This window comes from Neofelis nebulosa, chromosome 17 (assembly GCF_028018385.1).
Source record: "Neofelis nebulosa isolate mNeoNeb1 chromosome 17, mNeoNeb1.pri, whole genome shotgun sequence".
Taxonomy (NCBI): Eukaryota; Metazoa; Chordata; class Mammalia; order Carnivora; family Felidae; genus Neofelis; species Neofelis nebulosa.
In genome coordinates, this window is record NC_080798.1 from 6,933,185 (window position 1) to 6,945,659 (window position 12,475).

The following is a 12,475-nucleotide window of genomic DNA, read 5'->3' on the forward strand; positions in this document are numbered from 1 at the left end:
ATGTTGTACGGCATCTTCCAATATGGCGGCTCCCGCATAAATCGGCCTACAGGGCGCCGCCATACTATCTCGTAGTGTCTTTGTCTAAAAGACCGAAAGCTGAACGGAGTCTTCATCGGTGGAAGGACGCCCCCGGTGTGGTGGTTGGCAACCCGCAGACTCGGATACCAAAGACGTTAAACTTGACCTGGGAGGTGCAATAGTAGCGCTTGTGAGTCTAAAGCCGAAGTGATGGACCGTGGCCCTTTCTACCAACCCAACTGGTGCGCGAAGGCTCTATTAAGGGGTCTCAGTTTCGCGTCCTGGGAGCGGAATCAGATTGAGCTTGGCTTGTGGAGATTTGGGGTTTAGGGTAGGGAGGTTTTGGGTTGCCCGTGAGGGAAGCAAGCCGTTGTGGGCGGTGGATGCATTCCATGATTGAGGAAGCGGGATTGTCGGAAATGGTGCAGGTCTGGGCTGGTGAGGGATTGGAGTGGCCTGGAGAAAGGTGTTAGGACTTGGGGTATTGCTTTTGTGGGGTAGGTCAGTGACTTGGGCTGCGGTCTTGGAGGTAAATCAGTGACTGGCGTTTCCTAGACGTTGGGTCAGTGTTTGGAATGCGCTTAGGGTTAATGTTTGTGGTGTCTTTCAGGTTAAGCCACTGATCAGAGGCAAATGTTGGGTAGGTCAGTGTTTGGGGTGTTCATGAAAGAAGTCAGGAATGGGAGTGCCTTTGGAGATGGTCAATGAATGGAGTGGCTTGTGGTCAGTGCTTGGCCAGCTTTGTTGTCTTTGAGCGTTTCCAGTGGTTACTTTATTTTTTATTTTCTGGCAGATATAAAAGCAGCTATTTTAAAAAAATGTTTTTCTCTTTTCTTTCTTTACTGAACTCTTCTCACTAATGTAACTACTAATTGATTCTTGTAGGTTTTCCAGGTAAGCAGTCAGAGTACCTGCAGGTAAGTTTAATTCAGAGAAAAGAATATGGACTTTGGATTTGGGCAGACCTAGGTTTTTATCCATATTCTGTCACTTTACTATGTAAACTTGAGCAAGTTTCTCAACCTCTCTGAGATTCTTTTCTCATTTGTTAAAAAAAGCAAAAAAACACAACAGTACTAACTACTCATACAGTTAAGGATCACACAGTGGATACCCAAGACAGGTCAGCAAGCAGTATTCCAGTATTTATACCCGTTTCTCTGGATTTTTTAGGCTTTTAAAATTTTCTCATTGGACATTTTTCTCCCCTACTTCTTTGCAATGGTCTTTCTCTAAGTGTAGATTTAGTTTTGAGTACAGTTTCGGTAAAATTACATAATTTAATGGTGACACTTTATTGTTAGTGTTTATTATATAATAATTATTGAGCCATCAGGTAATACATATTACTTGTTTTCTTTAGATGATTATATTTACCTAAAGAAAACAATTTTTTGATATACCTGTATTTGTGTATATCTAAAATACATATACACATACAAATCACATACAAATGAGGACTCAAACAACTCAGAAAAATCTGTTATACTCACAGTTACAATTTCTATAATTCCCAGGTCCTGGCTTCCTGGGATAAAATAGTTCTTATGAAAGAAGGAAGTGAAGATACAAAGATCAATGCTGCATCCTTGACCAGAGACCTTGAACTAGAGCTTCAGAAAACAGCCCAGAATCAACAACAGAGCAGATATTAGACTTTCTGACGGTGTCTAAGGGCCCCAGAAAATGTCCAAGTCCCCAGTGAGTTGTATATTTATATATATTTTTTCCATTAGTCTTTGCAGTGGGTTTGGGGAGATTTAATAATACACCTATTAACAGAATATGTTTGGGGCGCCTGGGTGGCGCAGTCGGTTAAGCGTCCGACTTCAGCCAGGTCACGATCTCGCGGTCCGTGAGTTCGAGCCCCGCGTCAGGCTCTGGGCTGATGGCTCGGAGCCTGGAGCCTGTTTCCGATTCTGTGTCTCCCTCTCTCTCTGCCCCTCCCCCGTTCGTGCTCTGTCTCTGTCTGTCCCAAAAATAAATAAAAAACGTTAAAAAAAAAAAAAAAGAATATGTTTATTCAGTATTTATGCTGACTACTCTATACCAGATAAGGCATGAAGAGATAAATGTCAGAATCTGGGGAAAAATAGACAAAGAATCAACCTCACAGCCAGGCAGCAATGAGAATATGTAAATCATATGTTATACACATTGTTTTAAAGTTAGAATATAGATTATAGTCCACAAAGTTCGAAATCATAAAATTGAGCTACAAACTTGTCTTTAGTATTTCCTGTTCCAGTTATTTATTGCTGCATAACAAGCCACCCTGAAACCTGGTGATATGCATTTAATTTTATCATCCTCATGGAGTCAGTGGGTCAGGAATTCAGTGGGTCAGACAGGGCCCCTTGGTGGTGCCCTACCTGTTCATGAGTTCCCAAGACCACCCTCAGAATCAGTGATTTGTTAGAATTCAGAGTGCTCAGAAACATTGTTATATTCACGATTATAGCTTATTACAGCAAAAGGATACAGATTAAAATCAGCCACAAAGAAAGTCTGTAAGGTCACATCCAGGAGACACCAGGCAAAAAGTTCTCTCCGTGGAGTCACGTGGACAGTGTTGAATTTTCCCGGCAGTGATTTGTAACACACATATTGAGTATTGCTAATCAGGGAAGCTCACTCACATCTTAGTTTCCAGGGTTTGGAGTTTTTAAAGAGAGAGAGAGTGTGTGTGGTGCAAGAGCAGGGGGGGAGGGGTCAAGGGAGAGGGAGAGAGAATCTCAACATGGACATGGGGCTTGATCTCACGACCCTGAGATCATGACCTGAGCCTAAATCAAGAGTCAGACACCTAACCGAGACACTGAGGCGCCACTGCAGGGTGTTTATTTGATTCGGGCACGTAGGCAACACTCACTACATCAATGGCTGACTTTAGTCTCCAGGCCTTTCAGAAGTCCAGCTGCTATGGTGTGGCCCAAGCCCCCCCACCATGAATCACATTGATAGCATAGATCATCTGGTGTAGCTCAGAGTTCTCAGGTAAAGATATTTCCAGGCCTCAGAGGTTACTTCCTATGAACAGGTAAGGACCAAACCTTTCTTTGGCATGTGCAGGGTGTGGACCACCCAGACTGCTGTGTTACTCCTTTATTGCAGTTTGTCTCCACACCATGGTTCTGGAACCTCAGCTGGGAAGACTCAAAGATTGGGAACTGGAATCATCTGAAGGCTTCTTCATTCCCGTATCTGTTTTCCAGGACGACATGACTCAAAAGCTAGGCTGGGCTGGGGCTATTGGAGTATTTATGCACGGCCTCCCAGGGTGGCTCGGGCTTCTCAGAGAATGATGCTAGATGATGACAGAACCAGACTGAAACTACATGGCCTTTTCTGCATCATCCCTTCAGCTGCATCCTCTCTGTTACAAGCAACACCCTAAGACAAACTAGATTCCAGGAGAGGGGAACAGGTTCTGCTTCTTGACAGGGGAGTAGCAAGGTCATGTTGCAGAAGGCTTTGGAATGGGACATATTATTGTAGTCATCCTTGGGAAATATAATCTACTGCATGGCTGTCAATAAAAAATTGTTGGTGAGGGGCAACCAGGTGGGGCAGTCAGTCAAGCATCCGACTCTTGATTTTGGCTCATATCATGATCTTTAGGTTCATGAGATCAAGACCTGAGTCAGGTTCTGTGCTGATGGCAAGGAGCCTGCTTGGGATTCTCTCTCTCTCTCTCTCTCTCTCTCTCTCTCTCTCTCTCTCTCTTCCCCTATGCCTCTCCCCTGCTCGTCTTTGTGTACTCTCTCTCAAAATAAACTTAAAAAAACAATCATTGGCGATTTGCCTTACCTTAAGGAGAAAGCTCCTCTAGAAAACTAGATAGCTTCTGTCACATAAGTAGAAGACATTTCTTTGGTGGGTATTTAGGTTAGATTGCTTAGTGCTCAGTGCCTTCTACATATAGAAAACGACTAAAAAAGTGGTGAGTTTCCTTTGATTATTTCTCAGCCATCCACAGATAAGCCAGTGGTGTTACACCAGAGCCAAACTCAGTGATCAGAGTGCTTTAGGGGTTCAAAACAGTGTAGCTCAAGTCCACAGCTTCCTGGTGGTCTGACTGTATTCAGGGATAACACCTAGATTATCAACAAGAATGGATGGATTCTAAGACCATCATTTGGTCTTCCACAAACAGCTCTCAAAATTAAGTTTTTTCTTTAAATCAGTGATTCTCAATTCGAGATGATTTTGTCTCCCCAGGGGACATTTGACAATGTATGGGACTTTTTTTTTTAAGTTTATTTATTTACTTTGAGAGAGTTGGAGACATCACAAGCAGGGGAGGGGCAGAGAGGGAGAGAGAGAATCCCAAGCAGGCTCCGTACTGCCAGCTGCAGAGTCCAATGTGGGGCTTCAACCCACAAACTGTGAGATCATGACTGGAGCCAAAATCAAGAGTCTGACACTTAACTGAGCCACCCAGGCACCCCTCTGGGACATTTTTGATTGTCATAACTGTTAATGGGATCTAGTAAATAGAGGCCAGGGATGCTGGTAAACATCCTACAGCACACAGTACAGGGCTCTATCACAAGAAGTTATCCAGCCCAAAATGTCAGTAGGGTTGAGGCTGAGAAACCCCAACCTATTAGTGAAGTCTTAGAATATTTCCTTTGTAATCTTTTCACACCCCAAAATGCAGATGTCAACTGTCAGTTCATAGCTCATTTCTTCTATTATAAAATTTTTCCAATTATATTAGTAAACCTTAAAATAGTCTCAATGTCTAAACTTTCAAATAGTACAGAAGTTTCTAGAGCTAAACTTGTAAGTCCCTCATTGATCCTTTTTCACCACCCTCAAAATAAATAATCTAAAAAGTTATATGTATTGTTTTGAATTTCCCTGTCAGCAATTACATATATAATTATGAATTTTTATATATTTGAGTTGGGGGTCCTTGGCCCACCCTCCGTCTTGATGATTCTCCAGAAGAACTCAAAAGGACTCAAAAAAGCTGTTATACTCACAGTTATGGATTATTACAGTGGAAAAAATACAGATTAAAATCAGCAAAGGCAGGGGCACCTGCTTGGCTCAATTGGTTAAATATCTGACTCTTAATTTTTTTTTTTCTAATTAAGCATCTGAGTCTTGATCTCAAGGTCATGAGTTCAAGTCCTGTACTGAGCTCCACTCTGGTTGTGGAGCCCATTTAAAAACATTTTTTTAAGTAAAATCAGCAAAGGCAAAAGATACAGAGTAGCATCCAGGAAAGACTCAGCATCAGCCTCCAGCTATCCTAACCCAGTGGAGTAGCTCGAATAGTACTTAATTCTCCCCATGACGATGTGTAGCAACAGGTGGAGAGTGCTGCCATCCAGGGGGGCTCACCTGCAGCTTGGTGTCCAGGGTTGTATTGAATGTCAGTCAACATAGGCATTTAACATATGTGACTGACCTCAGCTACTCAGTCTCCAGGCCCCCCAAATTCTGATAGAGCGTAGCCCAAGCCTCAGGAATGTGGAAACACCTGTATTGGGCTGGATATTCCAGGGGTTCAGAGGTTATCACCCAGGAGCAAGTCGATGGCTGGTCTTCCTGAAGACAGGCCTTTCTTTGGAGCGTGCAGGGTTTTGGCAACCCAGGCCTGCGGAGTCAACCCTTTTCTGCACAGACCCTAATAACCCATTGTCATAATTGAGATTATAGTTCATGTACTTTTCTGTAACTTATTAAGTGTACTTAAGCCAGTACCTTGGAAATTCATCCCTATCAACATTTCAGTAACAAAAAATAATAAGTGAACATTTTTTTTTTTTTGAGTGCTTACAGTGTGCTCTACCTGCTTTAAATTCAGTCGTTTGGTTTCACAACTCAGGATGTATTTGCGGGTTTTAAATGCTCATGGTTTTTCATTGTGCTGTCATTCATGTTACTTCTTTCTTGTATTTTTTAATGTTTATTTTTGAGAGAGAGCACACGCATGCTCATGAGTGGGGGAGGGGCAGAGAGGGGGAAGGACAGAGGATCCAAAGCAGGCTCCACTGTGACAGCAGAGAGCCCTATATGGGGCTCAAACCCTTGAACCATGGGGTCATGACCTGAGCCTAAGTCACACACTCAACCGATTGAGCCACCCAGGTGCCCCTCATGTTACTTCTTTCTTGAATTCCATACACCTCTCTCCTTACCCCTCTGAAGTTCAACCTTTATAATTTTTCTGCTCCCTGTTGGTGCCCACATGGTATGTATTTCTTTCTTGCCTTCTATATATGTATTGTAGACTTGTGCACTTCCATTCCTCTTTCTGCAAGCCAGTATGCTCCTTCAGGGTGGAAGCAAGTCTTCCGTACAACGGAGTATCCAATGCAGTGTCTGACATAGAGGTGCGTTCACATAGGTTGTAGTTGGTTCCAAGATAAAGGATTTGAGGATGCTCTAGTCTATGTCTCTTAGAAAGAATGAACATGTACATCAGTGAATGATTGGAAGCACCAAGATAGGATATTTAAAAAATTTTAATGTTTATTTTTGAGAGAGAGAGAGACACAGCGTGAGCAGGGGAGGAACAGAGAGAGAGGGAGACACAGAATCCGAAGCAGGCTCCAAGCTCTGAGCTGTCAGCACAGAGCCCAATGTGGGGCTCGAACCTACAAACCATGAGATCATGACCTGAGCCGAAGTCAGATGCTTAACTGACTGAGCCACCCAGGTGCCCCAAAGATAGGAAATTTTAAACAAAAAATTAGTTTTTCCTAAAAAGTATGATGCAAAACTAGTTATGTAGAAGGCAAATGACTTACCACCTGAAAAATTATTATATGATACTTATTTTTGTAGTATTAACCAACGATAATCCCTTTAGAATGAATAGGAACGTTCTATTGCAGGGCTTACTGTCATTCAAGGATGTGGCTGTGGTTTTTACATGGGAGGAGTGGCAGCTACTGGACCCCATTCAGAAGCACCTGTATCAAGATGTGATGTTGGAAAATTATAGCAACCTGATATCAGTGGGTAAGCAGAGCCTTCCCAGGGTAATGCAGGCAATCAGTTGCTTTTCTTTTCTCAGCAATGAAATGTGTGGAGCCTTACAAGTACCTTACTTTTTTCAACTTGAGTTTCATAACTCATAGATTTTAGTACATTCTGGCCTTTAACAAACAGAGTGCTTTTCTTTCGCTCCCAAAATAAAAGGCCTTTACTTGGCTAAGAGGCAAATTGTTCGCGCCCTTAAAAACAACCTTCCCCGGGGCGCCTGGGTGGCGCAGTCGGTTAAGCGTCCGACTTCAGCCAGGTCACGATCTCGCGGTCCGTGAGTTCGAGCCCCGCATCAGGCTCTGGGCTGATGGCTCGGAGCCTGGAGCCTGTTTCCGATTCTGTGTCTCCCTCTCTCTCTGCCCCTCCCCCGTTCATGCTCTGTCTCTGTCTGTCCCAAAAATAAATAAAAAACATTAAAAAAAAAAATTAAAAAAAAAAAACAAAAAACAAAAAACAACCTTCCCCGTTTTTCAGAGGCCTTGTAAGCCCAAGTATGTGGGTCCATGGATCCGCTATAATTTTCCTTGAGTAGGGTGTCAAGTTACCAAAGCAGATGCATTCTACCAGTTGGAACAAGGACCACCATGGATAACAGAGGAAGAAATCCAGAGTCAGATTCATCCAGGTGAGTGAGAAACCATCCCCGGGGCATAAATGGAAGTAAATTTCTATTTGGTCAGAAACGGGGAGGTACCTCTTGTTGTTCAGAGAAATCTTGAAGTTTTTAAGCTCTGAGTATGACTTAGAACAGGGGATGTAAGGGGCGCCTGGGTGGCGCAGTCGGTTAAGCGTCCGACTTCAGCCAGGTCACCATCTCGCGGTCCGTGAGTTCGAGCCCCGCGTCGGGCTCTGGGCTGATGGCTCGGAGCCTGGAGCCTGTTTCCGATTCTGTGTCTCCCTCTCTCTCTGCCCCTCCCCCGTTCATGCTCTGTCTCTCTCTGTCCCAAAAATAAATAAAAAATGTTGATTGAGCCTGGAGCCTGTTTCTGATTCTGTGTCTCCCTCTCTCTCTGCCCCTCCCCCGTTCATGCTCTGTCTCTCTCTGTCCCAAAAATAAATTAAAAAAAAAACGTTGAAAAAAAAAATTTTTTAAAAAAAGAACAGGGGATGTAAGCTCCCACATAACATTAATATTGACTCCACAAAAAGTGTTTTTTTGTTATCTCATTCTTTTTTTTTAATTTTTAATTTTTTTAAAGATAATTTATTGTCAAGTTGGCTAACGTACAGTGTATACGGTGTGCTCTTGGTTTTGGGGGTAGATTCCCGTGATTCATTTCTTACATACAACACCCAACATCCCAACAAGTGCCCTCCTCAATGCCCATCACCCATTTTCCCCTTTCCCCTGCACCCCTGCCGTCAGCCCTCAGTTTGTTCTCTGTATTTAAGGGTCTCTTATGGCTTGCCTCCTTCCCTCTCCGTTTATAACTTTTTTTTTAATGTTTGTTTATTTTTAATGTTTGTTTATTTTTGAGAGAGAGACAGACTGTGAGTGGGGGAGGGGTAGAGAGAGTGGGAGGCACAGAATCTGAAGCAGGCTCCAGGCTCTGAGCTCTGAGCTGTTAGCACAGAACCTGACACAGGGCTTGAACTCATGAAACCTGAGATCATGACCTGAGTCAAAGTCCGATGCTTAACCAACTGAACCACCCAGGTGCCCCTAATGTTTGTTTATTTTTGAGAGAGAGAGAGAGAGAGAGAGAGAGAGAGAGAGAGACAGAGTGCGAGCAAGGGAGGGGCAGAGAGAGAGAGGGCAACACAGAAACCGAAGCAGGCGCCAGGCTCTGAGCTGTCAGCACAGAGCCTGATGTGGGGTTCAAACCCACGAATCATCAGATCATGACCTGAGCCGAAGTCCGGCACTTGACCAACTAAGCCACCCAGACGCCCCTTGATTCCACTTTTTAATCTCTTCATATTAGGATTCTTTTGTTTGGTTTTTATTTCTTTTTAATGTTTATTTATTTATTTTGAGACAGTGAGATAGAGAAGAGGAGGGACAGAGAGAGGGGGAGAGAGAGAGAGCATCCCAAGCAGGCTTCACACCGTGAATGCAGAGCCTGACATGTGGCTCAATCTCACAAACCGTGAGATCATGACCTGAGCCAAAACCAAGAGTTGGATGCTTAACTTACTGAACCACCCAGGCTCCCCTTTTTCTTGGTTTTTAAAAGAATACATTTTCGGGAGCACCTGGCTGGCTCATTCAGTAGAGTGTGAGACTCTTTTTTTTTTTTTTTTTAATGTTTATTTTATTTTTGAGACAGAGAGAGACAGAGCATGAGCGGGGGAGGGGCAGAGAGCAAGGGAGACACAGAATCCGAAGCAGGCTTCAGGCTCTGATCTGTCAGCACAGAGCCCGACACAGGGCTCAATCCATGAACCGCGAGATCATGATCTGAGCCGAAGTCAAACGCTTAACCAACTGAGCCACCTGTGTGTCCTGAGTGTGCGACTCTTGATCACAGGGTCATGAGTTCAAGCCCTGTGTTGGGCATGGAGCCTACTTTTAAAAGAAAAATTAAAAATAAAAGAAAATGAAAGAATACATCTCCTTCTCTTTTGTATTTGGATCAGATCCCCCTCTAGTGCATCTTGGAACTTGCTGACCTAATTAATCTTTCTCTCTGGCTGGCATCCTCAGTTTACCTGCCTTCTCCTCATCTTTGTTTCCCTAACCCACAGTTATAGCTTTCTTTTCTTATATACTCAGCATTCGTAAATTGTCCCTCTTCTCATTTTTTAGTTTATTCCCTTTTTTTTCTTCCTTCCACTTACAAATGTCTCAGACTTTCACTGTATACCCAGTCTCGTCTCCTCTTCTCTGCTTGGTCTTTGCTATGAAATTCCACTCCTTCTATTACATGATCATTGTGGTTCCTTGGTCTCCTTTCTAGATGACACCTGGCAAGTGGATAGTCATACAGACTGGCACCAAGAAAACCAAGGCAACCTTGAAACTATGGAGAGTCACCACATAAATAACCCATTTAGAAAAATATTGTCTCTAAGCTTAAATTCTGATGTCCCTTTAGCACAAAGATCCCATACATTTGACATACTTGGGAAACACTTGAAACCTAACGTAGAGCACATTATTCAGAATAAAAGCTATGCAAGAAACGAAGTGGAATTTAATGGGTACAACAAAGTAGTTCTTTATACCAAGCATGGGAAAATTCATAATGGAGAAAAATATAATGAATTTAATGAACATTTGAAGGCTTTCGGCCATAAGTCACAGCTTATTGAACACTGGAAGACTCGAGCAGGAGAGAAACAGTTTAACTGCAGTGACTGTGGGAGAGTCTTTTCCCAGAAGGCAGACCTCATTAAGCATCAGAGAACACACACAGGAGAGAAACCCTATGGTTGCAGTAGATGTGAGAAAGCCTTCAGCCGGAAGTCCCATCTCATTTTACATCAGAGAACCCACACAGGAGAGAAACCTTATGAATGCAATAAATGTGGGAAAGCTTTTACTGATAAGTCATGCCTTAATAAACACCAGAGAACTCACACAGGAGAGAAACGGTTTGAGTGTCGCATATGTCAGAAAAGCTTCGGCGGTAAGTCACAACTCACCTCACATCAAAGAACTCATACAGGACAGAAGCCCTACAGGTGTGGTGAGTGCGAGAAGAGCTTCAGCAACAAGTCACAGCTCATTATTCATCAGAGATCTCACACGGGAGAGAAACCTTACGGTTGCGACAAATGTGGGAAAAATTTCCCCCTTAAGTTTAGCCTCATTTTACATCAAAAAACTCATACAGGGGAGAAACCTTACGGATGCAGTGACTGTGGAAAAGCCTTCATCCAGAGATCTGAGCTCATTAGACATCAGAGAACTCACACAGGAGAGAAACCTTACCATTGCAGTGAATGTGGAAAAGGCTTCAGTGTAAAGTCACTCCTCAATACTCACTGGAGAACTCATACGGGAGAGAAACCCTATGGGTGCAATGAATGTGGGAAAACGTTCTCCATCAAGTTTAGTCTCATCCTACACCAAAGAACACATACGGGTGAGAAACCTTATGAATGCAGTCAGTGTCAGAAAGCTTTCACCCAAAAGTCACACCTCACTATTCATCAGAGGTCTCACACCGGAGAGAAACCTTATGAGTGTAGCGAATGCCACAGAGCCTTCAGCCGGAAGTCCTATCTCCTCATTCACCAGAGAATTCACTCAGGAGAGAAACCGTATGACTGCATCCAGTGTGGGAAGACTTTCTCTCACCAGTTTAGCCTTATTATTCATCAGAGAATCCATACAGGAGAGAAACCCTATGGATGCAGTGAATGTGGGAAAACTTTTCCTATTAAGTTCAGCCTCATTTTGCATCAGAAAACACACACGGGAGAGAAACCCCACGAATGCAGCGAATGTCAGAAATCTTTTGCCCAGAAGTCACATCTTATTATCCATCAAAGAACTCACACAGGGGAGAAGCCTTATGGATGCAGTGAGTGTTGGAAAACTTTCTCCCACAAATTCAGCCTCATGTTACATCAGAAAACTCATGGGGGAGAGAAATCATGAAACATCCGAAACTTGTCTCTGAGAGTGAGTGGCTCATAACACCAGAGCTTACATAGGAGCAAAACAAAGGCTACCGATGTGGACACACTTTTTTTTTCCCCAAGCTCGCACGTCATCGCTTATGAGAGGATGGTACTGGGTAGAATGCCAGACAGCAGGAAATCCCTTCCCCAGTACATTTCAGGTGAATGTAGCCCAGAGGGAACAAATAGGAGGGAAGATCTGTGTGTGTGTGTGTGTGTGTGTGTGTGTGTGTGTGTGTGTATAGATTGTGAAGATGTTGTTGGCATGAAATCCTGCTACACTGATAATCAGAGAACTGACACTGAGGAAAAAAAATCTATAATGAATCTGAGGAATCATCTTTCATGGGTGTTGTTTTATGAGGGATGTCATATTCTGTAATTGTGACACAATAGACAATTATGGGAAATATTACGTATGTAAATATACCTGTCAGAAAATAAAGCAAAAATTATATAACTGTGAGAATATGGGTTTTACATCTATTTTTACTATTGAAATGATTGTTCATAATTGGGAATTGCTTGTATTATCATACCAATTGGGACTCCCTAGGACTCATATTTAAATGTACACAAAACTTGCCAATAGAATATTTGCATTGCATTTTTACATCATTACATCTGTTGTAATGGAACTACACGGTTCATTATTTTAGTCATAAATAAAAAAGTTATTAATAAAAATAAATTTATAGTATAAAATTAATAAAATTTATTTTATGAATAAAAATTAATAAAATACTGAATATCTCCTCCTCTGCCACGCCTCTATTTACTGGTATTTGTAAATGGGCCTGGAAGATTTGTAGCATTTCTTGAGTAAAACATTTTTTCAACAATTCCAAGATAGAATTTTTCCCCCACATAATTAAAA

General features: G+C 42.7%; 2 protein-coding genes across 5 annotated transcripts in view; one reads left to right on the forward strand and one right to left on the reverse strand.

Moving 5' to 3' along the window:
• Nucleotides 1-12,475, reverse strand: part of ZNF613 (zinc finger protein 613) — a 77,025-nt gene that overhangs the window by 31,301 nt on the left and 33,249 nt on the right. The gene's annotated exons all lie outside the window — the stretch shown is intronic.
• LOC131499870 (zinc finger protein 84-like) lies at nucleotides 87-12,359 on the forward strand. 4 transcript variants are annotated; one of them, XM_058708390.1, is made up of 6 exons: nucleotides 88-263; nucleotides 907-938; nucleotides 1,539-1,722; nucleotides 6,876-7,002; nucleotides 7,559-7,651; nucleotides 9,927-12,359. In XM_058708390.1, exons 3-6 carry the CDS (start codon nucleotides 1,708-1,710, stop codon nucleotides 11,573-11,575), a joined length of 1,884 nt encoding a protein of 627 aa, XP_058564373.1. In that variant the 5' UTR covers nucleotides 88-263; nucleotides 907-938; nucleotides 1,539-1,707; the 3' UTR covers nucleotides 11,576-12,359. The 4 variants fall into 4 exon arrangements, with proteins under 4 accessions (XP_058564374.1, XP_058564373.1, XP_058564371.1 ...); XM_058708388.1 differs by lacking the exon at nucleotides 907-938; XM_058708389.1 differs by lacking the exon at nucleotides 907-938 and having other exon boundaries at nucleotides 89-211.

Coding starts and splice junctions, on each gene's coding strand:
- LOC131499870 (XM_058708390.1), top strand. Junction 7,003..7,558: donor TAGCAACCTGATATCAGTGG/GTAAGCAGAGCC, acceptor TTCCTTGAGTAG/GGTGTCAAGTTACCAAAGCA. Junction 7,652..9,926: donor CCAGAGTCAGATTCATCCAG/GTGAGTGAGAAA, acceptor TCTCCTTTCTAG/ATGACACCTGGCAAGTGGAT.